Source organism: Sus scrofa, chromosome 2 (genome assembly GCF_000003025.6).
Source record: "Sus scrofa isolate TJ Tabasco breed Duroc chromosome 2, Sscrofa11.1, whole genome shotgun sequence".
In the NCBI taxonomy this organism is placed as follows: Eukaryota; Metazoa; Chordata; class Mammalia; order Artiodactyla; family Suidae; genus Sus; species Sus scrofa.
The window spans coordinates 65,974,648-66,002,247 of NC_010444.4; the positions used below are offsets into that span (position 1 = coordinate 65,974,648).

General features: G+C 57.1%; 1 protein-coding gene across 9 annotated transcripts in view; it reads right to left on the reverse strand.

The window, feature by feature from the left end:
- Positions 1-27,600, reverse strand: part of NFIX (nuclear factor I X) — a 101,784-nt gene that overhangs the window by 19,840 nt on the left and 54,344 nt on the right. For 7 of the 9 annotated variants that reach the window (XM_021083712.1, XM_021083711.1, XM_005652881.3 and 4 more), the window contains exons 3-7: positions 5,915-5,977; positions 5,500-5,574; positions 4,973-5,093; positions 3,645-3,781; positions 422-544 (exon numbers count right to left, since the gene is read on the reverse strand). In XM_021083712.1, the coding sequence (XP_020939371.1) occupies positions 422-544; positions 3,645-3,781; positions 4,973-5,093; positions 5,500-5,574; positions 5,915-5,977 (519 nt within the window). The remainder of the gene's footprint in view (positions 1-421; positions 545-3,644; positions 3,782-4,972; positions 5,094-5,499; positions 5,575-5,914; positions 5,978-27,600) is intronic. The other 2 variants (XM_005652883.3, XM_021083713.1) reach the window with 1 other exon arrangement.

Genomic DNA, 27,600 nt, shown 5'->3' on the forward strand with positions numbered 1-27,600 from the left:
AACGGGGGCCTCTGCCACACAGCACACGTGTGTGCACACATCCACACTCACACACAGGTGCACACATGCATCCAATGCATGCACACAGCGCCCATGCACGCACATAAGTGAACACACATACTCATGTGCACACGCTGCACACAAGCAAGCACGCACGCACCCATGCACAGGGGGTGTGAGAGGCAAGTGAGAGAGTGCTCAGGAACAAGATGAGGTGGCCCAAAAGGCCGGCCTGATTCTGGAGGAGGTGCTGCTGTGGAGGGAGGGCCCGTTCCCATGCCCACCCAATGTCATACCATGGCCCATTCAGAGAGCTTGGGGCTGTCACTCAGGGTCAGCTCTAGCCCCTTGGCCTGGCCAGCTGCCCCTCAGGGCACCTCCACCACCCCCACTGCCCCCCTCCGGGCCCTCCATTTCTCACCTGGTCTGACTCCAGCAAGCACAGGCAGCGGGTGGTGAGTGAAAGCCATGCGCGGGGAGCTGCCCTGAGAGGAGAGGGCACTGCAGAAGTCCAGCTTTCCTGACTTCTTTAGAGAAGCCGGGCCTGGGGGGAGGAATCAGCAACACAGGGCAGGTTTAGCTGGGCTGGGGAGGGAGCAGGGGAAGGCGGGAAGCAGCAGCTCATTCCTTCTCTTCTCAGGCCCCCTCCCAGCTGCCCCTTCCCCCACCAGGCCCCCTCCTGCATCCTTTGCCAGTTTATGGCTCTGTTTCTCAGGCCCCAAGTGCAGACCATCCACCTGGCGTGGGTGCCGCTGACAGGAGAGGAAAATAAGGCCCTTCGGTGCACTGAACAGGGAGTGAGGAAGGGGGCCCATCTTGCCCCCCAGCAAGCAGATAAGGAGCTCAAGGAGCATAGAATGAAAAGCAGGGATGCAGGGTCACAGGGCAGGGAAGGTGTGCAGGGGGAGCCCCGGAGAGCCAGCTTCAGAGTGCAGGGGGTGGGGGGCCCTCACTCTGAGGAGGGACAGGCTGAGGTCTGCTCCTCAGGGCCCTGGGCTATGAGAGATTTTTTTGGTTCGTTCTGTTTTGTTTGCCATTTCTAGGGCCACTTCTGTGGCATATGAAGGTTCCCAGGCTAGGGGTCTAATCGGAGCGCTGTAGCCACTGGCCTATACCACAGCCACAGCAACGCAGGATCCGAGCCGCGTCTGCGACCTACACCACAGATCATGGCAACACCGGATCCTTAACCCACTAAGAAAGGCCAGGGATCGAACCCGCAACCTCATGGTTCCTAGTTGGATTCGTTAACCACTGCACCATGACGGGAACTCCCCTATGGGAGGTTCTGATGGGAAGAAACCAGGGCTCCTTATGGGAAGGGAAAGCACAGGTCCCTGGGAGGGACCACAGTGGAGATACAACATCTGACAAGAGAGCAGGGAGGAGGCTGGGGCAGAGCTAGACAGGAAAGGATGCCCTCAGCCAGGGGACCCAGAGGCTGGACTGTCACAGGATGGGTCATTGCTCTGTTCCCAGAGATGGGTGGCATTCAGCAGGAGACAGGGACACAGAAAACACCCATTTAACCTCTGCTTCTAGGAGCCTGGTGTTGCCAACCAAGATCATCTCTGTGCCTAGTGAGCATCTAAGATGCTATGACAAGGCAGGGCCCCCAGGCCAAGTCCCCTAGGGAAGCTTGTCTCCTGTCCTGGGCTGAGCCTTGAGGCTGTGCCCAGGTTAGGGAGGGATAAGGTGGAGTCGGGGCGGGGGGGGGGGCAGATCTCCAGAGCTGCCACCTTTGGGACACAAAGTGAATTGGTTTGGGTGGGTGGGGAGCTGCAGAACAGAGAAATAAGAGCTGTCTTAACCACAGAGGGAAGAGGTGGGGGAAGGGCGAACTCCCAGCAGCCAGCAGAGGTGTTATCTGGTGGCAGCTGTGTGCCACCTGATAGCTGGCACGATGGGGGGGGGGCAGAGCACCCCCACCAGCTGTGCACAGCTGTCCCCACGGCCGCACAGCGCCTCCCCAGCTGTTCCCAGTCCTGCAGCTGGGCTGCTTAATTGGCGATTTGTCCCAGAACAGGGAAACAACATAGGGTTGGTGGGAGGAGGGGGTGAGTGTGGAGGGAGAGAGGGGAAAGCGAGCGGGCTGGGGGTGCTGCGGGAGGATGTTGGGGGCTGTGTGCGAGGCAGGATTGTTGGAAGGAGCAGAGATGGCGGGCTCAACAGCAGACAGCCAAGAAAGGAGAGAGCGGGAACTGAGGTGGGGAGGGCTCCTCAGGAACCAGGTCTGGGCAGAGGGACCTGGGGGCCTGTGCCCTCGGAGCCAGCTGTGGCACATGAGTCCTGGAGGGAACACCTAACTGACGCCCTAGCTGGAGAGTGTTCAGGGCCTTCTCAGCCCCTTCCCTCTGAGTTTCCAGAGGTTCCCCCAGGGGAACATCTGGGCTGGGCTGACCCAGGTCCCCAGTGGTCATGAGGACACTGAGAGGGGCACCCAGAGCCGGGAGTGTTGTCCGGCAGAGGTTAGCCTTGCTGGTAGTCTAGCCCCCTCCCTCAGCCCGAGGCCTGGAGGTGAGCCTCTTCTCTTCCTCCCAGGTTGCTGAGAGCAGAAGCCCAAGGCGGCATCTGGGGCAGCAGGAGAGCAGAAGCACCTCCCTGCCCTTTAGTTTTGCTTCTCTCCTAGCCCTGGTCCCTGCCCATCCCCTTGGCCCTTCCTGGCAGGGAACATCTGAAAAACACCAAGCAAAGCACCATCTGGTAGACCCTCCTCTTCCTGCATCAGAGAGCAAAGCCCCTGTCCCCAGACCTGACCAGAGCCGACACACCCCACATGCATCCTGGCCCAAGACACCCATACTTGGAGGACACACACAGGCTGCAGTGTGTCAGGCAGAAACATCCTGCAGGCAGCCTCCTTATACACACCTGTACACCACACATACCCACACCTGCACACACCCCTCCCTCTCTTCCGAAACCTGAGCTCTCCAGGTGTGCCCAGGAGGGGAAAGAGGTGGATTCACCAGGAAGAGAGTGATTAGAGAGAACTGAGAGGCTTGAAAACAATTCTGCTCACTCTTTACTAGGTTCTGCTCCTCTCTGTGAAGCTGGGCCTTTTAGACCAGTGGTTCTCAAATCTGGAAGATTCCATCTCCTCCAGGGGACATACAGCAATGTCCAGAGAGACGCTTTCAGTCATCACACCTGGTCAGGAGGTTTGCTACTGGCATCTAGTGGGTGGAGGCCAGGGCTGCTGCTCAACACCCTGCAGTGCACATAATGGCCCTGCTACAGAGAGTACAGTGGCCCCAAATGTCAATAGTGCCTAGTCTGAGACACTGCTTTAAACCATGAAGATTGTCAGGCTGGGGCAACCTCTCTAAAGAAATACCCAGAGAAGGAGGCCGAGGAGGCTCTGAAGAGGAGGCCATGGCCCCACTGCAGGGCACCGAAGGCTCAGTGCCAGGGCCTCTGCTTTCCTTCTGCCATGCCTGTGGGCTCTGCTGCCCACTCACTGACAACCCAACTGCTCGCCTCTGCTCTCCTGGTCTGCCCTCAGCTGGAAGATCAAGAAGTGAGAAGACAGGCAGTGCCACCAACAGCAGGAGAAACCAGTGGGAGGCTTGCCAGGTAAACTGAGGGGGAAGAAGAGGTTCCACGCTGCCCTTGCTCCGGGTTGGGCCTTGTGACGCCCATACCTGCATCCACATCGTTGGGCCACCCGCTGGACTGGCTGCTGCCAGCTGCTGGGGAGCGGCCTGTGCCAGGATAGAAGACGTCATCGACAGGGCTTTCCATCTCGCTGTCATCGATGGACTTGGGGCGCTTGGTGGTGCTGGGGAAGGAGGAAAGGGATCAGGTGGGCCAAAGGTGAGCCAAGGTAGTGGTATTCAGGCTGAGGAAGCCTGCACTGATGGCCCTCTGTGTGGGGAGCGGGTACTTCGAGGCACTCGCCGTGTACCCATCCCCACCCCTTGAGATCAGACCTAGAGCCCCTGGGGCCAGCCCACCCACTCCTCCTCCTCGAGCCTCTTCTCAGTCCATGACACCATCCATCATCTACAGAGCTGCTCAAGTTAAAGAAGTGGGCAAAACCCTCAACTGCTTCCTCAGCCCCACTCCCATTTCCCAACAGCTCCCACAGGCAGGGCGAGGCAAGTGAGGCACTGGCCAGGGACCAAAATGCCAGGGGGTGACACAAAACTCAATCATCAAGATATTATGTTAGTTTGTATTAAGAAATGATTAAAATGAAAATTTCATAACATTTGAATGCAATATTCAAACATATCAAAATGAATGCCTAAACCTCCTTATGAACTAAAATGTCCAAGTTCTTTTGAAAAAAGGGACAGGATCCCAACTTGCCCTCACGACTGGCCCCGACCAGGGCCTACTGTATCTACCTCCCTGGCTTCTCTCAACTCCACCCCTCCCTCTCATGCCAATCTCCCACTTGACTCAAGCCCTCCTCTCCTCCAGCCTTGCGGGACAGCTAAACTGGCTGTCTGTCCTGCCCATACACACTGCTTCTAGAAATACTTTCTGGAACACATATTCCAGCATCTTCTACCTCAAATCCTGCAGTGAATTTTAAGTCTATAAACACCTTCCTCTGGCCTCCAAAGCCCTCTGTGGGGGTAGTCCTGCCACCCCATCCAGCCTTGGCCAGGATGGAGGCTTCTCTCTCTACCTGGAGCATCCACCCACGCCTGTACCTGCACCCTGTGCATCTGTGCTCAAACGTTACATCCTCTAGAGAGACACATTCCTGGATCCCCACAGGAAGAACCTTCTAGGCAGAGCCATGCCTTGTTTAGAATGTGTGCCCTCAGGGCCAAGTGCCTGCCAAAGCACAAGCCGGGAAGCCAGGTGCATGTTGGGGGGATCACAGTGGATCCCAGCTCTGAAGCCAGTGCCCACAACAAAGGGTGACTTTCTGAAGCACCCAGGCCACAGTGTACAACTGCCGAAGCACCTGAGAGGGCCTGGGGGGGCTCGGGGACCGTGGCGGTGTGGGGCTCACCTGGTGGAAGGAGGGGAGGTGATGGACCGCCGCCCCAGGGTCACCTGGTTTATGTTGTAGTAGCTGGGACTCTCCAGGTCTGCCAGCGAGAAGTTGGGCCCTGATGCTGTCGCAACAGGAGCTGGGAAGAAGGGAGACTGTGATGAGGTTTGGAAAGTGTGGGAGGCCCAATAGGGCCTGTTTTGTTGCCATAAGCGGCTCCCCAGAAGCTTTGGGATGAGTTCACTGTGAAGGCTGCTGAGGAAACCTCCTCTTGGCTGGAGGTTGCTGGGAAGAGCCACTGGTTTTGATTTTTTTCCTCCAAAGCAGTGGCAGTTAGAAGTGGGGCTCTCTGAATGCCCCCTTTCCACCTAGCCCCGGTGCCAATGAGGCACAGAGTATCCCAGGAAGCCTGCCTGCTCCCTCCCCAACCAAGACCCCATCAGTGGGGGGGCGGGTGCAGGCTATGTGGGGTCCAAGTCCCACCTCCTCACCCCCTCACCCCCATCCCTGCTGACTCAGCCCTGGCCCAGAAGGAAAGGACTCACTCTGTGATACTCTCACCAGCTCCGTCACATTCCAGACCCCGGAAGTCACAAAACAGTCCTGGAAACTTAAGTGCCCTAAGGAGGCAAAAGGGCAAGTGAGTGAGTCCAGGAGGGGCTGTCTGCCTTTCTCCCCAAAGCTCTCCCCACCCTCACTTGCTCCATCTCATGCCCCATGTCCCAGCCCCAGCTGGCCCTCAAGGGTCCTGGGATGTCCGTGGAAGTGGGGATGTGCTCTAGGTGGGTGCCCTCCCCTCAGGAGAGCAGCCCAAGATCAGTCAAGGGATAGCAGAATGGAGGGGAGTGGCAGGGGCAGGTGGGCCAGGGCAGGGGAGAGCAGAGAAAGGTGTGGGGAGGATGTGGTGGGCCCAGCAAGCCAGGGAGGCCGGGTACAGGCAGGAAGGCAGGGGGCACTGACCGTTGGGCAGTGGTTTGATGTCCGCATCTCCTTGCTGGTTTGAACTATCTGATTGTCCGGATTCTGCAGGAGACACAAAGGGGAGGGGGGATGGGTCAAGACCAAAGTGCCCCACAAACACCAGGCAAGCAGCTGCCCTTCCAGCCCTGTAAACACTTTCACTCCCTCTCAACTCCCTGAGCAGCCCAGGGAGATCAGAGAGATTGAGGGGAAAGGAACTACTGCTACTTCGGTGGGGCTATCCTGGAGACGGCAGGGTGTTTGGCAGCATCTCTAGCCTCCACCCACTAGATGCCAGTAGTATCCCAGTTGTGACAACTCCAAAAAAAAAAAAAAACCCCGTCTCCAAACACTGCCTAATGTGCCCTGGAGGCAAGTTGCCCACGGGTGAGCAGCACTGGCCGAGAGTCAGGGCACGGAGGCACCCAGGCGAGAAGCTTTGCACAGCTGGGACAGACCCCAGGGTCCCCCATTCTCTACCAGGCTCAAGTTCCAGAGAAGCAGCCCCTTCCTTCCCTCACTCCGTTAATTAGAGCCATTCCTATCTGCCTGCGCCACCCCCACCTCACCTTTATGCTTACAGGCAGTGCCTGGCAACACAGAGGGGGGAGGTTTGCCCTGATGCTGTCGCCCGCTCTGTGCCAGCCTGTCTGGGCTGTCTCATGCCCCAGTGCCACAGCTGCTCAGAGGGAGCCCCAAGACAAGGGCCCATTGTGCGGTGGGAGCTCACAGAGGGATGGGGGCAGGGTGGAGTGTGCGTGTGAATATTTTGCTGAGCTTGGGAAAGCCCCCCGCCCCTGCCCCCCAGGTCCTCAAAGCTTTGTGTGCGGGGCACAACAGGGACCTCCAGGATGCCTGCCTGGGCACGACAGCTGGCGAGAGGGTGGCGGAGGGGGGCCAGGGCAGGTTGTAGGGCAGCAGAAAGGCAGGCATCTGGTAAAGGATCAGTGGCTCACAGGGGGACCACATGGGGTGGCCTCAGAAGACTGGGCCCTGGTATTGGCCAGCGCTTTGCTCAACTTTTTGGAGTGACCCTGCCTACTGGGTCTCGCCCAGCACCCCGCGATCAGCCTGCTTGCCAAGGGAGTACATTCCCCATGGCACTCACAAGCAGAGCTGCTCAAGTTGGAGAGTGATCAGCAAGGAGGTTCCAGAAGAGTGATGGGGGCCCAAGAGACAGAAGTAGAGAGACATCGCAGCCACTTGGGAGGGAAGGAAGAACGCCGGGTGCTGTGGCTGGTGGGCAGAACAGTAGCCAAGGCCCTACCACAGCTTGCTCGGCCAACTTCCTAGCCTCCTGCCCCGGTGTGGGGAAAAAAACAGGCTGCCTCCAGGACGGTTTTAGGCCCCACTTCCCCTACCCTTTATTTCGTTTCAATTCTTTTCAATTCCAAAAAGTAATACTAAATCTTGTCACAGATCAAGAAAATGGAGGTTTATAAGCGCCACACCTCCCTTTGCACCCCCATGTGTTTAGGGAGGGTGAATCCCACCTCAGGCCATCTCTGTACTAGTGGCACTCTGCTCCGGAAAGAGCCCACAGGACTTTCTCCCACGTTCCTGGGAAGGCAACCTCTCTGTGGATGTGAATTTTCTTTTCTTTTTCTTTTCTTTTCTTTTTTTTTTCTTTTTAGGGCTGCACCTGTGGTGTTATGGAAGTTCCCAGGCTAGGGGTCGAATTGGAGGTACAGCTGCTGGTCTACACCACAGCTCACAGCTATGCTGGATCATTAACCCACTGGGCTGGGCCAGCGCTTAAACCCGTGTCCTCATAGATACTAGTCATGCTCATTACCGCTGAGCCACAATGGGAACTCTCAAATGTGAATTTTCTTGTTGCTCCCTCACTTCAGCCCATTCCTGACTTTCTGGGTCTGATTCAAGGCCCAGATGATTGAGGAGGGAGCAGGCAAGGAGCTAAAGCAGTAGGCAGCCCACCCTGGGACCTCTTTGGACCAGGACCCAGACCCTGATGCCTCTCAGGGCCATCCTTTCCCAGATGCATAATGCAGGAGGAGCACAGCTGTAGGACCAATGTGTGTGGCACCCAGCCAGGGGCACATGGTCAAGGCTGTGCTGCCCAGGGATCCCTGCTACCAACTCCACCTGTCCCAGGACAAACTCAGTCCCCACGGACCCTCCAGGCCAAGGACAGTGGAGTAGGGGAAGATGGAGAAGGCCAACCTATGAGAGTGGTCCCAGCCCTTCAGAAATGGCCAGGTGGAAACAGAAAGCCGCCCGCGCGTGCGCACACCAGGGACAGAAAGATGAGAGAATCCGACAAAGAGATGGAGGTGGGCCAGCGACTGAGGCAGAGACAAATGGGGCTCCAGGAGAGCGCGACAGACAGGAAATCCTTCTAAACCAGGACAGTGTCCTGAAACGTTATTGCTGTTATTACTATTAGTTCACGTAAAGGAGAAAGCAGGAGCCGGGATCCAGCGCGGGCAAGGCCCGCTGCCACGCGCCTCCAGGCGGTGCTCCGGGCGCTGCTGGCAGCCATTTTAGCCCTTGGCAGCCATCTTACGGCTGGCGGCCTCAGCCAGCGTCCCACAATGCCACCACCGCCGGCCCCGGCATGCTCAGCTCAGCTCCAGGACAAAAGGCAGAGACACTGGAAATCTGGCCTGGGGCTCGGAGCAGAAGAGCCAGCCCTGCAGCAGGGGCAGCTGTGGCCAGGGCCCCACCATCCTGCTCAGGCAGCACCCCCTTCAGCCTCCTGGGCAGTACCAAGCAGAAAGGACAGGGAGGGCCATGGCTGGGGGCCTCGGGACACTCAAATGGTCCACTCGAATGTGGCTGAGGCCCCTACAGGCCATCCCCAGGCTCAGGACCTCCACCAGCTTTCCAAATAGACCCCTGTCCCAACAAGGTGACAGGGTCCTCAGGACAGGGTCCCAGTAAGGGGCAGGATGGGGGCAGACCCTTGGGCAGACAGGGATAGGGGGCTGGCTGGAACCCAGTCAGCAGCTGCAGGGCTCAGACAGGCCACTGGGCCTGTAGTGGACAGGCTCCCAAGGAGGGTGAGAAGATGCCCACCCCACCCAGGGGCAGGAGCCAGCAGTTTTTTGGTTTTTTTTTTGTTTTGTTTTGTTTTTTTTTTTTTTTTTTTTTTGCTTTTTAGGGCTGCACCTGCAGCATAAGGGGGTTCCCAGGCTAGGGGTCAAATCAGAGCTACGGCTGCCAGCCTACGCCACAGCCACAGCAACGCCAGATGCAAGCTGCGTCTGCAACCTACACCACAGCTCACAGCAACGTCGGATCCTTAACCCACTGAGTGAGGTCAGATATCAAACTTGCATCCTCATGGATACTAGTTGGGTTCGTCACCCCTGAGCCATGACAGGAACTCCCAGGCTAGCTTTCTTAAATGATGAGTTCTTTGGGGAGCTGTGCCCTGAGGTCAGGGCCTGTTCTGGACAGCCCTTGGGGATAAGGAGCTCTACCCCAGGCGGACACTCCAGAGAGCACGACATATATCCCAGCACCTTGACTCCCTTCCCTGTCTGGGCTCCCTGGGGCAGGGAGGGGGTAACCCCAGGCCTTGGGACAGAAAAAAGGCAGGCCCCTTTATGACACCCCTCCCCAGGCCCCGCCTCATAGCTGCTTGGCTTTTATCTAGCAGAATGGGGCTTATCAGAGCCACCAGCTGAACAAACACACAAATCCACAGTTAGTGAGAGAAAACCCTCTGCCTGAACTCTTTATCTCCTGTTCGCAGGCCCCACGCACTGCCCCCTGCCAACAGCACAGGAGGAGACCTGACTGCTGTGCAGTGAGGGCTCCTCTCTCTGCCACCCCCCTTCTCCCCTCACCCCGACCCAGCATGGAGTGGGTCTTCCCTGGCAGTCCCTACCAGGCGGGCGTGCATGAGTGAGCTCCTGCCACACAGGAGCCCCCCCCAGTGTCTGCTTTCTCACTGGGGACAATGGGCCAGCTGGTGGTCTGCGGGCCAGTGGAGGGGCAGGGAAAGTGTTGGCTGGCACTAGGCGGGCAGGTGCTGGGCTCCATCTTTTATCCTCTCCCGCCTGGCCCACGCCCCCCGAGCCTGTCTCTCTGATTCCCCAGCCTTCCAGGGCCACGTCCCCTGGCAGCCTTTCCGGCCTTGGCTTTCTCTCCAGCCTGGTTACCAGAGCAATAGAGACCCTAACCACACACCCCCAGTTCAGGGCCACCGTGACTAAACCCAACTCCCATGCTGTACCTCTCCTCAGAGACCAAGGCTGCCTTCACTTCTTGGAGAGAGTCAAGATGGGACAGAGGAACCAGGGGCACTGCTACCTCCCTTCAGCCCTGAGCCACCTCAACGTTTTCCTGCATCCTGGTGCTGAGGACCGGAGAGTGCCTTCCATGCGCTAAGCTTCCTCCCGCTCAGTCCGATAAGTGCAGCTTCCTCAAAACCAAGTACAGCCACGGTGTCTGATGACCGATGCCCAGGTACACAGGCATCAGGCCCCTGCCAGCCCCTGCCTGGGGACGAAGAGAATTTTGGAGGCTACAACTTGTTCTTGATGCTGTCAGGCTGGGGAGGGGTGCACACGGTCTGGCTCGTGTCGTACATGAGGGCACGCTCTGCTGACTGTCTTCCTCTCAGGACTAGGGCTACTCCTGCAATCCACACATCCCAGGCAGAGGCCTCACTCGCCAGTAGTGCCTCCAGGCTCTGACCACCGCGGAGGCTTCCAGAAGGGAGGACTATGCAGGGACAGGTGACAAATCTGGACTCTGTCTAGGTGTGGGCCCAAGTAAGCTCCACAGAGCAAGGCTTTGAAATGAGATTTGGCTCAGGGGTCCAAGGTTGCTCCCCATTCATCCCCACACATGTCTTCAGTCACCCCCGGGTCAATGCTCGTAAGAAACATTGAGGGAGGCCCCATGCAGCACCCAGAACTGGGCGAGGCCCAGCCAAAAGTTGGCACTGTGGGACCCTCTCGTCCTCAGGGTCCTGCCAAATCTCCTGGAACAATACAGTTTTTCATACCCTCCCCTGCAGCTCTACCCCTTCTCTACCTCTTCTTGGCTCTTGAATCCCCCCCTTCTTCCTTTATTCAGCTTTTTGCCTTTCCCTCTAGAATCCTATTTCTGGTCTCATTTTGCTCTGTCTTGGCTCCATGCCCCCATCTCTGTCCTTCCTTCTCCTTCACTTTCCCTCTCTTTGGCCCCCTTTCCTCTTCCAATCCTGCCTGCACGTCTGTGTGTGTGAGTGTGCACGCGCACACACGTGCATGTTTCCAAGAGGGCTCTGCCGTTTCATCGGAGCTCTAGAGGGGAAGCTCCAGTGGCCAGGAGGAGCCCAGCACGGCACATAAATCCTAACTGATAGCATGTTTTTAATATATATGTTTCCAGCCATAGACAGGGAGGTATTTATGGCTCTTACTAGGTGAGGGAGGAATTCCTGCTCGCTGCAGCAAATGCTCTGCCTCAGCGCCCACCCGAAACAAATTTTCTGAGAAAGGGGCCACATGTAACTCACTGGCTGGCTGGCTGCCCCCACGCACATCACAGATCGTGCAAGTTTTTCGGGCACTGAGGGGGTGCACAGACCCAGCTCAACCACGCCCACATGTGCGTACCCAGGCATGTGTGTACACCCGACACGCACACACACTTAGAGATGCCATCAGCCACTTTGTGCTGTCCAGCAGGGATGGAATGAGATGCTGTGTCAGCATGCTCACTGCTAAGGAGAACCCCCTTCAGCTTGGTCCAGACCATTAGCCTTTGAGGGCTGGAGAGGCCAGTTCTTGGGGTGCACCAGCCCTTCCCCTCCTTCAGCCCTCCCAGGGCCTGGGGTACAAGAAGCAGGTTGGTCTGTGCTCTGTTCTGGGGGTGCCATCTTTTGAAGGGCCAATTCAGGAGCTGATTCCTGGCCCTACCCAGGGCAGCACACCGCCTCCCCCTTACCCCCACTTTCTATGCAATTCAGGAGCCTCCAGGGCACAAGAAACCCAATCTCAAGGGGAGCCAGAGGCTTGGCCTGCAGCAATCAGAGCTGGAGAATGTAACTATTGTGCCTCTTGAAACCCAAGTCCGAGAATCTGAGACACCCTGAGGAGGGGAGAGGCAGACGGATGGGGGGCTAGGGGAATAGGTCACAGAGGGGTTCTCCCTGTCTCTGCAAACAGGAGACTCAAGATCGAGGAAGTCCTTGAGAATAATGCAGGGCAGCCAGAGGGCAGAGGGGGGCGGGTCTCGGCCTGGGCCAGGCCCAGGGGCTTCTAGATCGTCCCTTCCTTCCCTCCACTCTCCACACCATCCCCATGAGCCATTGTGCATGCACACAAGACCTGGGGCTGTCCTGAGGTTATTCCTTCCTCTGTCATCCCTAGACCCACCCCCCCACATGGTTGGAGGCAGTAGCCTGACCAGGGCTGTGCTCTTAAGCTGTGGGTGGGGGTGCAGTCAGGGGCAGGGCCGGGAGACATGTCACTCCTCCTTCATCATCCTCCTCTCTTCTCTCCTCATTTCCCCTCTTTTCATGGATCTGAAGGGGCTCAAGTCTTTTACTTGAGTCACCTGTGTGGGAGAGGAGGAGATGAGTGACAGGGAAGAGAAAAAAAAAAAAAAACCAGTTATATCCGTCACACACACATGGTTTGGATCTGCTCTGGCTGCCCGTGGGGCCTGGGCTCAAAGAAGGCCATAGAAGAAGGAGGGACTAGGAGCAGCAGATCAGGCCACAGGGATCTGGCAGGCAAGGACCAGCAGCATCAAGATGGGAGATTCCATTCTTGGTCCTTGACCCCAGCAAAACTGCCTTTTCCATTGCAATGCACCCCACCTCCGCAGCTGTTGTCTGGGGTCCCCCAAGGAGAAAGGGCCATTCTGGCTTATGGAAGGGCTCGTGGCTTGGCAGTGAAGCTATGGGAAGGGAGGACAAGGAAAGTCCATGGGCTTATCTGGTACCCAAGGGACCAGAAGAGTGGGATATGAAGGCTGGGCTCAGGCAAGCAGCCCCAGGCTGTTCCCCTGTGTAAGCTGCTTAGTGTTCTCTGTCTTGCACCTGCCAGAAGAACCTTTATTAGCACAGCCCAAACCCAGAGAACTAGAGATGGGACCTGGACACTGAAGCCTGGGGGAATTAAGTGCCCAGTCGCTCGTCCCCATGGGACCACAGATAATAGCAAAGGAGAGAGGAGGGACACACCCTAGGGCAGAGCAAAGCACCCAACAAGGTGATGGAGGGAAAGAGTTTGGGCCTATCAGCCTGTCAGCTGCCTCTCCAAGCCCAGTCCAGTAGTTAACAAATGAAATCCCCACCCACAGCAGCAGTGGGAGATTCAAGTGGGCCTGCAGGCTCCTCCTGGGTCTGCTCTTTGCAGAGGACCCAACACTGACCCCAGCACCTCAGATATCAGTGCTCCACAGCTGTCTGCAGAGTGAACGTGAAGACCCAGAGCCAGGCAGTAACACTATCCTGGATGTTCCAGAGATGCCAGGGGCTGGGAAGTCCCATCAGAGCATAATTCCATCAGAGAGGGAACAGAGGAGCTTCCATTGTGGCTCAGTGGTTAACGAACCCGACTAGCATCCATGAGGACATGGGTTTGATCCCTGGCCTCACTCCGTGGGTTAAGGATCTGGCGTTGCCATGAGCTGAGGTCTGGGTCACAGATGCTGCTCAGATTGCCCGTTGCTGTGGCTGTGGTGTAGGCTGACAGCTACAGCTCTGAATGGACCCCTAGCCTGGGAACCTCTGTATGCCAGGGGGCGGCCCTAAAAGACAAAAAGACCAAAAAAGAGAGAGGGAACAGAAGTGAGACAGCCACTACTGAAGGAAGCAAAAGGAAGGACCTGTGGGAGACAAAGGGAGGCAGGAGCCCTTGGCCCCAGGCCTCCCTCCACCTGCATCCTGAGCCTGCCTTTGACCCACCCAGGGAGGTAGCCTTGGTCTGGATCCTGTGACCACTAAAGGGAGGGCCCCAGCACAGAGTGGGCAAAGGGGGCACACCGAGAGCAAGGGGAAATGGAGGGAGGAGGTGCGCTGCCAGCAATAGTGGAAAGGCGCTCCCCTGAGTTCACATCCGTGCTCTAGAACCTACCGGCCCAATGACCTTGGCCAAGTTCTGAACTGTTTCCTCCTTTGTAAAATGGAGATAACCACCTGTCCCCTGGGTTCCTGGGCATGGAATAAATGAGAAAGCAGGTATAAGGTGCTTAGTCCAGGGCCCAGCTCATAGTAAGGGTTCCATAAATGTCAGCTGGATCACCAATTCCCTTCACCTCCCTTGGCTGGAACTTTATTCCTCCTTCTGGGTTCTGCTCAAGTGCCACCTTGGTGGGGAAGCTGTGGCTAACCTGCAGCTCCCCTCCCACAGGAGATTTTTGTTTTTTGTTTTGGCTGCATCCATGACGTGGAAGTTCTGAGGCCAGGGATCGAATCTGAGCCACAGTTGTGACCTATGCCACAGCTGCGGCAACAACAGATACTCAACCAGCTGTACCACAAGGAAACTTCTGGGTTCATGTTCCTTTTTTTTTTTAGGGCCACACCCATGGCATTTGGAAGTTCTCAGGCTAGGGGTTGAATTGGAGCTGCAGCCACTGGCTTGAGCCACAGCCACAGCAATGCCAGATCTTAGCTGCATCTTCCACCTACACCACAGCCCACAGCAACTCTGGATCCTTAACCCATTGAGCCAGGTCAGGGATCAAACCTGCATCCTCATGGATACTAGTCAGGTTCATTTCCTCTGAGTCACGACAGGAACTCAGTTCATATTCTTAATGGCCCATCAAGTACACCCTAGAATATAGCTTTTGTTGTCTCACCCCAGAGACCACCATCAGTGAGCAGAAGGGCTCCCTCAAGACCTGGCCCATTCCATCTGCAAAGATGGGCAGAGAGGTTTCTCTGGAAATAAAAGGCAAAATAGAACGTTCTAAGATGCATAGCTCCTCAAATTCAGTGGCTGCAGGAAATGGAGCAGTCATCACGTTGGAAACAGAAGGAGACAGGCAGGGAAAGAAAAGGCCAGAAGAATGGCGAGGCTAACAGGGAAGGGGAGAAATCCTTGTGTCCCTGGATTCTGAGGGTGCTGGGCACAAGGCCCTGCACATCCTAGCTCAGTCCTGGGCCGACAGAGAGCTGAGGACACCAGGAGCATAGGCACTGCCACACAATCAGCTGGGCTCCTCTCCTGGCAGCACGGGCTGGAGCCAACATTTCTCAGAGGGCCTGGGGCCAGAAGTCATGTGACAGCGGGGCCCAGAAAAGTGGCCCTCGGGCCCCGAAGCTGAGAGATAGAAACTGATAGTAGAGAATGCCCTCCACATTCTACACACCAAGAAAAGACGGGGGCCCTACATACAGGGTGGCCACATCCTGGTTAGGGGCCTGCAGAACTGCTCCCCCACCCTTGCCCACTCTATTTCCAGTGCTGCCCTTTCTGGCCCTTTGAGCTGCCCAGGCCAGGCCTGGCCAGACAACCGCCCCCACCTCCAGCTGCTCTTAGGACTATTAATAGTGTCCCTACCTCCCAGAACTAGCCGTCACCTTCCCCCCAACCCCCAAATACACTTGCCCTTGGTCTAATTATTTGTAAAGGGATAGAGTCCTCTGGACACTAATACCAACTTGAGATGAGAAGGGGGAGGCCAAGGCTCTGGAGGCCACTTGAGGGACATTCTTGGGATTAGTAGGAATTTAAGGGAAGGAAGAAGGCGGTGGACCCAAGAGCAAGAGAATCACAAAAAAGATAAAATTAAAACTAAAAGAGAAGAAGAGAGAGGGAGGAGTGAAGATAGAAAAAATCAGAGTCAAAGTGGTTCTAAGAAAGAAGTCTGTGATGGACAGAATCAGAGAAGTAGAAGGTTATAAGGGAGGCGGGAAAATGGGGAGAATGCAGAGAGAGAAGGAGAAAACAATGGAGGAAATGATTTCTTTAAACAAACAAACAAAACAGAAGGAGAGGAAACTTTCCTAAAATACTCAGGGGTGGCTTCATGAGCTCAACTGCCTGGTCTGCATCGAGCTGCCAGCATCTGTCTGGAGGGCACTCAGCAGAGCGAAGGGCTGGGGGATCCAGGCCAAGGAGCCCCTACCCATGCACCCTTGAAATGTTCTAGGTAAGGGAGGAGATGCAGAGAAGGAATAACTGACCAGGAGAAGAAGGGGGAAAACAGAACCCCCAGGATTAGGAAATTCACTCTCGGCCCTGGGAAAGAGAAGGGCCCTCACTCAGAGCCTCCTCACCTGGAAAGGGAGCTGGGTGAGCTGGGTGAGCCAGAGGATGCTGGAAACAGGGGAGCATCAGGGCCACCTGGCTTCCTTGCTCTCCATGTTCCTTCTCTCTGACTGTGAGCAGAGTCCTGCCCCCCTCTGCCTCTCACTGCCCCCTTTCCTTGGGGAAGAACCCTGTGAAGAACCTACCTCCATTTTCCCTTGGGGAAGCAGACGGAGGCCACCTGCCTCCCATCCTCAGGTGCTCTTCCTCAGGCTCCTGAGAGCAACGGGCGCCCAGGCTGGCAACCCTAAAGGAGGCTCCTCTGCCAAGGACCTGCCTTGTCGGGGGAGTCAGATTTGGGCTCATGGAAGAGCAACAAACACCACTGCACACCACAATCAAATGTCTAAGTGGAGAGCTGCTGCCTGGAGGATGGAAGCTGAGCCACCCATCTTTCAAATCCCACCCACACTGGGAGCCTCTGGCTGGGACAGGGCTGGGTGAGACCAGGAGACCCTGGTTCTGGACAGCTTGAGAGCCCAAGGACCTGGCCACCAAATTTCCTAAGCTAAGGGTTACTGGCCAGGAGTGCTCCTCCAGACCATCAGTCCCCTGGGGTCAAGGCTTATCAGTATTTTGTTCACTATTGTCTCCTCCACACCTAGAAGCCCAGTTCGAGTGGCTACTAAGACTCTGAAGAGACCCTTCTAGATCCTTCTTCCAACCATGGCTACACAGATCACCCAGGAGACAGAAATGCCAGCTGGCTGGCACCTTCCCTCTCCAGAAAGAACATCTTTCCTGCAGTTTCAACCCTTGACACTCATTCCCAAGGAACTGATTTGGAAGACCCAGAACTGCTAATACTCCTACAAAGTCCAATTGGATCTAGATGTAGGGTTGGACACAATTGCCTCTAGGCCTGAGGACTGGACTGACCAGAAGAAGGAACAAGAATCTCCCTAAGGAGGGAAGGGCAGGGGAGCACTCTTGCAGGCCTGCTCCTCTCCCCATCCTGGAGGCCTTAAGGCAGCCACTATTCAGATGAGACATGAGGAATTTGGGGCTTTGACTGCAATTCTCCAACTCAGAGCCCTGAAAGCCCAGGCTGGGCCAAAAGGGTGGGCAGGCAGGTGTTCTTCCTGGGGGATGAGATGGCTCTGGAGGCAGGAAGGAGCCCTGGGCTTGGAATTGGGAACCTGGGGTCTAAATCCTAGACCTGCTGCTATTACGCACCCAGCATGTCTTCCAGGCTTCCTCCCCCTCTCTGTGCAATAAACCCCAAGCTTGCCTCAGAGGGCACAGTGAGACGTGAGCAGGAATTTTTACAATAAGACGGGATGGTTTTATATACTGTAAAGTGCCAAGCATACATAGGAAACTACTGATAGGATAGAGAGGCAGCTTCTGGCACTCTATATTTCAGGGTTGCTGTGATCCTGAGAAGCAGCGGCAGGGCTTCTTCCAGAGGCCCAAACTTGCGCAGAACATAGAGGCTGGCACAGGAGGCAGCTACACAGACTCAGGGCTGGGATAATCCAAGCTGCTAAAGGGACAAAATGACATCAATCCTACAGGCTGGCAGGTACCAAATTCCCCACTCGGCGCTCTTAAGTACCAAAAGGGGCTTCCCAGGGCTGTGGGGCTCCGGGGCCCCGCACCCCTGAGAGCGGCATGCTGCACTCCCGGACTCGGCAGCTAGGTGGCACAGCGAGTTAACACTAGCTGCCCTCGGCTGGCTGAGGCGGGGGCGGAGGCGGCGAACTTGCTCGCTGCCGGCCCTGGGGTCCAAGGGGCCAGGGTCCCTCTGCACACCCCAAGGTCCAAACAGTAATGAGGAGGACCCGGCCAGGCTCCGGTTCTCGGACCCCGGATTGTGCTGCCCGAGGCAGCAGTTCTGCTCGCTGCCGCTGCCAAGCACATCCCGTGATATGATATGAGGGCCGAGCTTCCCGTTCTCATTGATTAGGAACAGCTTGCGGTGCGGGGGCCGGATGCAAGGGGGCCGGGGAATGGGCCAGTGAAGAAAAGCAGGAGGTGGGGCGGGTGGGAGGGGGAGCTGCCAGGTGCATGGCTGGGAGGGGTAATCCAGTGAGCTCGGGCCCACCGTGCGCAGCCTCCACCGCAGCTCTGAGTCCCTGCCCGCCTTCCTCAGAGCGGGGCTGCCCTGAATGGTGGGCGAGTCTGTGACCCCCGGGGTGTTATCAATACGGCCACGATGCCCCCACCTTTTGGCAGCACAGACCTGCTGCTGCACCTGATAAACGCTGGAGGAGGAAGATTTCCTCCCCTACTCCCCAAAAAATGGAGACTAAAAGTCAGAGATCGGGAACCAAAAAGAGGGAAAAAAATGGAGAAAAGTCAGGAAGAAGAAAAAAAAAAAAAAAACAGGCCAGCGCTCTTTGCAGTGGTGGCAGCAGCCGGGCAGGCACACCCTCCCAGGGCAGGCGTGGAGAAAGGCCCCTTTGTTCCGCAGAGAGGTTAGCCGAGGTGAGGCCCGCCCTGCCCCCTCCCCCCTGACCCTGGGCAGCTCGCAGATCGCTTCTCAGGGCCCCAACCGGGCCCGGCTGCTTCTCCGACCCCCAATCCTCCCAATTCTCCTGCCAGCCAGTAGGTCAACCCAGCAGCCAAGGAAGGACTGCTCCCTACCCCGTGTCGTGCCCAAACACCAAAGGTCACACATGTGGGGCAGGGCTGTCCTGGGCTCCTCCAATGGGCCCCCTGGATGCCCTTGCTGCTGGCCACTAGCAGCTTGCCCAGGTGGCTCTTTAACTGTGCAGTTTGGAGGGCAGATTCTGCATGCAGCAGGACCTCCCACAAAGGCATGGGCAAAGAAGGTGACACATGCAAGGATTTGCTGCCCCAGGAGGCACAGGCTGACTGACCATGCCCCCTCCTGCCCATGGTGAGGCCCCAGGGTGCCTTTTGTGCCCATTCCAGATATGAGCCTTTTCTGATGCCCTCAGGCTCTGGGTAAGGGATGGCCGGTCCAGGGCTTCCTCAAAGTGACGGCTGGGCTCTGGTGCTGGGGTTGCCCTCATATGAGAGGCAGGGGCTGAGTTCACTCCATCTATTCCCCAAGGAAGGGCCAGGGTGGGGTCATAAAGGGGAACTGAAAACAGGCTCACCCCCAGAGCCTGCCAAAGCAGAGACTGCAGAGAGGGTGGGAAGGGAGAGATAATGAAAAGCATCCCTTTTGCTATGTAGCACATCCCCATATACTCCCCGGCTCAGGTTGGACAGGGGACCTGAGGGATGGCAGTACTCGGTGCCCTCCACTGGCACCCCACCCTGTCCATTAGGGCTCCTAGCCACTCCAGAAGGATGCTGGCTCCCCAGAGCCCTCAGCCCTTTCAGGCAGAGATTGGTGGCTTTATACTTGGCCAGGAAGTACATCCCATGTCCAACCAATGGCACTCTCTAGCTCCTACCCTACGCATGGACAGCAGAAAATCTGGAATGAGGGACTGGCTGGACCATTCTGCTCCAGACAGTCCCATGGTTTCATGTTGCGGGGTGGGGGGTGGGGGGAAACCTGCTCTGCAGAAGGCCCAACCCTCCTACCAGCAAGTAGTGGAAAGCGAGGTGGTGAGAGAACAGATGAGGAGTGAGGTGTTGCTGACCTCGCCCTCCCCAGGCAAGGAAGTGGGGGAAGGAGAGAGGGGAGAGGAACAGCAGCAGCTGGAATCACAGGGAGCCTGAACCATCCTGTACAGCACTGAAAACGGCTGGAAGAAGCTGCAGCTCAGATACACAATGTCCTGCCAAAGCCCAGTCCTTTAATTCAATTAAGCGCAGGACAGACTTCCCAGATTTTTCTGTGTGTTTGAGAGCATGTGAAAACTCTAATGTGTTGAATCCTGGGAGCTGGGAGCTTGTGTGTGCATGTGTGCACACATGCAGATGTGTGAATCCTGTGAATCCTGGTGGTGGGAGAGGAAGATGAGAGGATGCAAATGCTGGGGGACAGGACAGGGGTGGGGCAGGATGGCTCAGGGGGAGAGTGAGTACCTAAATCTCTTTGGAGGGCCAAACTCCAGATCAGGATTCTCAACCCCCACCCTATGGACCACTCTCTAGTAGAGCCATCTTGTGCACTGTAGGAGGCAAACATCTCTGGCCTCCGCCCACTAGATGCCAGTAGCATCATGTCCCCTCAGTCTGGGACAACCAAAAATGCCTCCACCATTGCCAAACATCCCCTAAGGACAGAATCAGCCCTGGTGGAACCCACTGCTCTAGGTCACTAGATGAAAACCGCGGTTTGTGTATTTACTACCAGCACTTGGCCACACCTCTCCCCCTTTGGGCTTAAGTCCCAGGATGCTTGGCTTCCCAAGAGTCTCAGATCTGGCTCTTTTTTCTGAGATATTCTCCCCACCTTACCCATCCGACCAGAGGAGGTCTTAGAGCTACTCCGACTCAGCAATGGCTTTATAAAGCAGCTGGTGCTAGGAAGCAAAGGGGTGGGGGAGGCCCTTGGACAGGGAAAGTGAAAGTGAAGAGCACTTGAAGTCATGAGCCTGAGGCCATGCCTCGGTCCCAAAAGAAGCCCCCATCCCAAACTGAGCTCTACATTGCTTGGGGCAAAGCCCACAGGAGAGGTGGGGACTTGCCTGAGTACAGACCCAGGAAAGTTGCCCTGCTCAGCCCCTGGAGGCCAGAGGAAGCTGTGCACTACTCTAGCCATCAGAACATCCTCTTACTTGGGGGCTCCAGAGAAGCAGATACTTGGGTGTTCCCAGCTCAACTCCAACCCAGGCCACCCCCCCCCGCCCTGCTCCTGGGGTCACCTGTAGCTGTCCTGGTGCAGGTGGGGGTACCCAGTTCCAGCAGCTCTTTGGCCCTCAGGCCCAGGGAGCTTGCCTCTCTCCCTGGCCCTCTAGGAGCCCTGAACAGCCCCCTTCTGGGAGCAGAGCCAAAAAGATGGAAGAAGGATGTTTATAAGCTGCTAAAAGGGAAAAGGAAAAAAAGTGGGAGGTGGGGCAGAGAGGCCCAGGCCTCCAGGTAGTGTGCACTGGGGCCTCAGTGGGGAGAGAGTGAAGCAACCTTTTCCAGGGATCCGGACTTGGGGCTAACTGGCTAACCAGTGAGGTGGCGCCCCCTGCCCTGACTTGCTGAACCACAACCAGGGCTAACTGCACAGGCAGGGATCTTTCACCCCAGTGGCTTGCCAAATAACAGTTTCTTGACACTCTTATCCGGACCCACAGGAATCTGAGACACTACTGGTTTTAGCCTGTCCCCCCGGCTCAGCCTGGGAAGGGCAGAACTAGGGAAGGGTGCAGGGCCCTGGAGATCTGAGGCTGGGGGTGTGGTGACAGGAGCCCGGCTCATGGGAGCGAAAGCCGAGTCCCCAGCTCATAGGGCTCGGCACACAGCTAATGGGAGGCTGGCAGCGGCAAATTGTTGTTTACTTTTAATTAAGTAAACAATGTCGGCTTTCCGCCTCCTCCCCTGCCATCCCAGCCAGTAATTTGGGGGATGACAATGGGGTTGTTTCCTTCCTCCTGCCTTCTTCCCTCCCTCCAAGCACTCCTGCTCTCTCCCTGCTCTGCACAGCGCAGCCATTGCAACTTGCTGGTGCCAGTGAGGGGGTGGGGTGGGGTACGGGGCAGGAAGGTCCAGGCTGACCCCCTGCCTGCTGGGCCCAGCCGGTGGCAGCTGCTACCTCATGGGGCATGACTCCATCATCAAGTTTCTCTAGAGGGTGCAAGGGGAGCCTTGCTCTGAGAATCTGTAAGCCCATAAGCCGTAGCCCATTCTCTCTCTGCTCCCTCCCCCTACAGCTCGCTTCCCTAACCATCTCTAAAATCCAGAAAATGGGTGATCCAGAGTCTCTGATCAAAGCAGCAGCAGCTGCTCACCCCACGTGAGAAGAGATTTTCCCAGAAGTCAGATAGGTTTCCCCTCACAAGCCACCACCAGGTGGAACTTTCTGGTCCACTCGGGCAGAACAGGGGCAGGCCCAAGACTGGTCAACCCCTTGGGGGGCAGAGCTCCTTGAGCCAAATGGCCTCTGGGCAGTGAGGACCAGCTTTCCTTGAAGCAGGGCTGGCTTCGTGACCTTAGTTTCTGCTCTTCCTGTCGTGAAATTCTTAATTTTTGAACAACGGGCCTTGTGTTTTCATTCTGCACTGGGCCCTACAAATTCTGTAGGTGGTTCTGCTCAAAGGCCTGAGTGAGGAAACAGGAAGAAGAAGAAAAAAAGCTAAGCCAGTCTTGGCCTTTCACCGACTGGGTCCCCTGGCCCTGGGGTGCAGGCACCGGGCTTCTCTGAGTGAAGAGGCAGGCCAGAGGGGTTGAACCCTGAGTCTCTGAGGAAGGCTGAATTTCAAATGACTCCACATGGGTAGACAGACAGACTCCCACATGGCATTTATGTGGAAATAAAATGCTCCTCACATCCTTTCTTGGAAGACTATAAGTGGGCCCACCTCTCCAAGAACCCCCTATGCAGTGGGCGCTCACAAATGCAGTAGTAGAACTGGGCAGAAGGTAGAAGATAGGAATCACTTAGTCCCCTCTCCGGCCTCTGCCTCCCAAGGATCAGGCATTCGGGTTCCCGGCCAAGCCTAGCCCTGGAGCTCACTCTCGTCCCCTCCTCCCTGAGAGGCTGACGAATCTCTCCGAGGTGTTGGGGGTTGGGGGGCTGAATCGTGTGCAAGCCTGCTCCTCCCCCTGCCCCAGACTGCTCCCCCACCTCCTTCCGAAGGGCGGGACTGCTGCGGTGGATTTGGCTGGGGCTGGATGCAATTTCAGCCACAGAGCAGGGCTCCCTGGCTGGAAGCAATTTTCTCATTAGGACCCCAGGCCTGCCTGCACGTTGGTTCTCAGCCCTCACTCCCCTCCTTCGAAACCACACCCCACAGGCCTCCCCACAGACCACTCACACGCACAGGGAACCACACGTGTACAAGTCAGAGGAACAATGATAGTGGGGTCAGCACAGCAGGGGTGCAGGAGAGAGGAACTGGCACAGAGCCCCTGCAGGGGAGGCCCATGCAGAGGTCAGGCCTCCTCACCCAGCTCCTAGCCACCCGTTGCTGCCTGTTTCAGGCTCCCGCACACTGACAGCTGGCCCCTCCTTGCCTGCCACAGGGAGTGAGGATCCCAGGCCCCAAGACCAACAGGGGAGGCTGGGGGACCTTGAGCCTAGGGGTTGGCCTCACACAACACTCCCCACCTCATTGCCCAGCTGGCTCACCAGCCCATCCCCTTCTTGCTCAGCTGGGCCGAGGGCAAGCAGATGGGCTCTGGTGAGCAGACCCCCTCCCCCAGCCCCAAGGCTGCTTGGAGTAAAGGGTGGTCTCAGGCGAAGGAGGGGGAACCGAGGCCCTGTGAGGGGCGGCTCCATGCTCACTCGCTCCGCAGACACATGTGGTTGGACTTAAAAAGCTATTAGGGAGCGAGGAGCTGGCGGGAGTGTGGCCGGCCCTCGCACCAGAGGCGGGGAGGGGAAGGCAGATGCCGAGGTGGTGAGCTCAGCACCTCCTGCTCCCTCCCCAGCAGGGCCCCAGGACTCCAGGAGGACTCGGGGGACCCTCACTCAGCAGGAGAGTGGGGCGAGCCCTCAGGGGAAGGCAGGCAGGCTGCTGGGCCTGGGTTCCGGGCACAGATTTCAAGAAGTGCAACTATCTGAGGGCTCTGGACCTGTGACGGTGACCTCTGGGGCAGGGGGCAAGGCGGGGGTGGGGGGGCAGCTTGTGTCAGGGCTTGGCTAGGGCCCAGGAGGGCACGGACAGGTCCTTGGCCTTACTTCATCTTTCTTGGGGTGACAGCTGGCTGGAGGTCTCCTGTGTGTTTGGCAGGGCTGGGGAGGGGTGATTATTAGGAGAGCAGGAGAGAGAGGGAAAGGAAAAGTGAGCCCCACCCATCACGAGGCCAGAAAGAACCGACGGAAAGTTCCCTAGAGCTGCCAGCTTGTAAAAACCTTCTTTTCTTTCCAAATTATGAACAATTTTTAACGAGAAGCGGGGAAAAAACTCAGAGCAGCAATCTAGGACTTCATTAGGACCGTGTGTGACCGTGAGTGACTGGTGACTGGAGGTGACGGGTTTGTATTTGCTGAGTTTCCAAAAAGCTCTACTCCTGAAGCCCAGCCATCCCTCCCTGGGGGCTCCCTGCCCCACTCCCCTCCTTGGCCCCCTTATTTTCAAGGACAGAACTCCCCCTGCCCCAGGCCTAACCCAAAGAGGGCTGCTGTTACAGGCGGGTGCCAGGAGGGGCAGGGGGCACAGGGAGTGGAACCAGGCTTGAGACTGGTGAGTCACTTGCTCAGGACCCAGCTCCATTCTTTAGGAGGGGAGGAACTCCCTGTCAAGCTGACCTGAGCACCCCCAGGAGTAAGCCTTAGGCTCTGGACTGTACCCTCAACAGGACTGTAGTAAACACCCCCATCGAAGGCTCTTGAGATCCTTAGAGCTCTCCAGCCATCCACTGAGGTCACCCACAGCCCCCTAGCCTCCAGGGTGCAATGCAGAAGAGAGGAGCTCAAGTTATGCAGTGTCTCTGCTGGGTGGCCGGCAGGACCTGGATGTTTGGGAAACATTTAATCTGCCTGACAGCCCCGTGGGGTGGCTGTTATTTTCCCCAGTTTTACAGATGAGAATATCAAGGTTCAGTGGAACCAACCGAGATCAGCCAGAGCCTGAATGGATGGAATCTCCACAGGCCTGGTGGCAGAGCTCCCAGTGCTCTTCCTTCTCGGCCCAGATCTGCTGACAGGAGGCATGGGAGCTATGAGGGGACCCCAAGCAGGGCAGCAGAGAGGAGACTGCTCTGAGCCAGGAGGAGTTGGGCCGGTGGGGGAGGAGCTGACCACGGAGCTGGTGCCGGGATCTTGCTCAGGAAACACGCAAAGAATGCGGCTGGCAACGGGCCAGTGGGCCAGGACCACAAAGAGGCCTTTGTTTTAGGAGGTGTCCAGGGAGTGGATGGACAGAACAGCAGAGGTGGGGGCAGCACCCCCCTGGGGGTTTGACTAGGGAAGGGCAGCAGCGGTGCCTGCACTGTCCCCACATGTCACCCCCTCCTGTCTTCCCCACTCCTGGCCCCAGCAGTGGTGGGTTCTCATAGGAGGCCTCAGACTCCAGGGTACAGAGCCCCTGGGGCCAGGTTCCCCAATTCTCAGCTTCCACCTCCATTAGTTTGGGGGGTGCTCTATCCCAAATCCACCCTTCTGAACCCAGAAGTCACTTCCCTTGTAATGTGACAGTGCAGTTCCTAGGAGCCCCGTGGACATTTTCCTCTGACTGTGCCTTCCAGTACTGGCTAGGGATCTTCTGAGTGAGGATGGGGGGGGTTGGGGATGGTGAGGGGGCTCTCTGACCTCCAGGTGGGCTGTATGAAGTACTGGAGTCACCCTGCTCCCCTGGTCGTCCCTCTTTTCCACTGTGGGGGAGAGGGGGAAAGTCCTTGGAACATGTTCCCTCCTCCTTCCCCCTTTGCAGTTGCAGGGTTTCTCCAGCCCCTTCTTGGCATCTGGAAAAGTTTGGAAAACTTGAAAAAAAAAATTTTGAAGAGTTTGTCTATTGCTCCCCAGCCTTGGGGAGCCACAGCCAAGAAGAAGGGAAGGGGGAGTGGGGGACAGAGCAGAAAGTCAGAAGAGAAGCAGAGCTAACAGGGAAGGTGAGGAGCATGCAGGTGCGCCCCCACCAGCCAGCCTGACCCCTTGGCCCACCAGTTTCTCTACAACTGCCAAGAAAAATCCCCACAAAATGCTATCAAGCCCACCCAAGCACACCAGGCCTGTGGCAGCCACTCCCCACTGGAGTCCCACCCAGCGCTCTGTTCAGCACCTTCCCTGGACCACCTCCTGTCAGACACATGTGCACTCAGTTGCAACAGCAGCCTGTGGCTGTGACTCCCGGGAAAAGAGAGGGCACCTTAGGATGGGCGGCCAGAGGCAGTAACAGCAGCTCCCAATGGGGACTAGGAGAAGGCAGGTGCCTCCAAGCCTGGGGGTTTCTATCTAGGTTTCTAATTCCCTGTGAGCAGGATGAGGGCAACACGGGGATACACAGACACCCACAGCCCAGGCAGGACAGGAGCAGTGGTCAATGCCCCTGCGCCCAACTTCTTCCTCCTCTGGTGTGTGTGTGTGTGTGTGTGTGTGTGTGTGTGTGTGTGTGTGTGTGTGTGAACAGAATAGGAATGCCCCCCTGCCCCGCGCCGTGTGTGTGTGTGTGTGTGTGTGTGTGTGTGTGTGTGTGAGAACAGAATAGGAATGCCCCCCTGCCCCGCGCCCCGCAGCACAGAGTGGCCAAAGCAGGGCTGAGATGGCCTATGGTCCACCCAGTGGGTAGGGTGAAGGGCATGTTATAAGCAGAACTCTAGGTTCACCCTAAGAAAGGGGACAAGTGTGACACATGACTATTTCTCTAAGAGGATCTAGACCATCAAGTCAAGAGGGTGCCCCCTCACCTTCACATGGCCCCTATTAGAGTCTGGGCCAGGGAAGGCAGGAAGCTCCCTTTCATGACCCCAATGATACACTGTGAGCCCCTCCTGGCAGCCCCTGTGTTGTCACCAGGCCATCCTCAGGTGACCCAGAGGACACCCCACTAAGACATCTCTTATTTGAAATCCCTGCCTGGTGGCCAACACTGTGCCTTCTCAGCCTCCAGGGTGGGGTAGAAGGTAGCCTGGAAGACCAGTAGCACCTGGGAACCAGCTGGAAATGCAAATGCCTTCTGGGCAGGCCCAGGAATCTGCAGTAACAAGCCCTCCAGCAGACTCTGAGGTGGGCTCTGGTGTGAGAGTCTCTGGCCAAAGGGGAGGATCCTGACTGGGACTGGAAATGGGAGGAGGAGAGAGAGGGAGGGAGTGCAGACGGGGGAGGGTGGGACACCCAGGCAGCTCCTCCACCTGGATGCAAGGCGGCATTTGGTCCCAGGTCCTACAGGCAGAGTGGAGAGCAAAGGAAAGACAGAAGGGAAGTGGTAGTGGAAAGGAGGGGGACAGTAGGCAGCAGGGCATCTGCAGGGGAAGAGCAGGAAAAGGGGAGCAGGAGGGCCGGCACAGTGGGGAGGGAGCGGTGCTGCGGAAGCTCCTTCCCACTGCAGCCTGAGCTCCCAGGAGCCACCCCGCCCCCTCCAGGCACCTGCTAAGACGGCAGCACCGGGTTGTGTTTCTTTAACCCCTGGGGCCTGTTGACACAGATTAGTATCGCTGGTCAGGGGTCAATAGGGAAGGCTCTTGAGGTCAAGACCCAAACAACTGGAGTTGTAATGAGCCACGTGGGGAAGAGGCCCAGGGAGAGAGAGGAGGGCTGAGGAGGGAGGAGGAGGAGGAGGGCTGAGCATGCCTGGGAAGGCAGCGCTCTCCAGGAGGGGGGCCAGTGGGCTTCCAGCTTGTCTGGGGAACCTACCTGCACTTGGGGCTTGGAGGAAATCAGGCTCACTGATTTTAGGTATAGGAGAGATGCAGCGCTCACTGACCAGAGCTGGTCCCCCAGCCAGAGCAGGACCAGGGGAAGATCCAGTGAGAGGGGAGGACAAGAGGGTGGCCTCACCT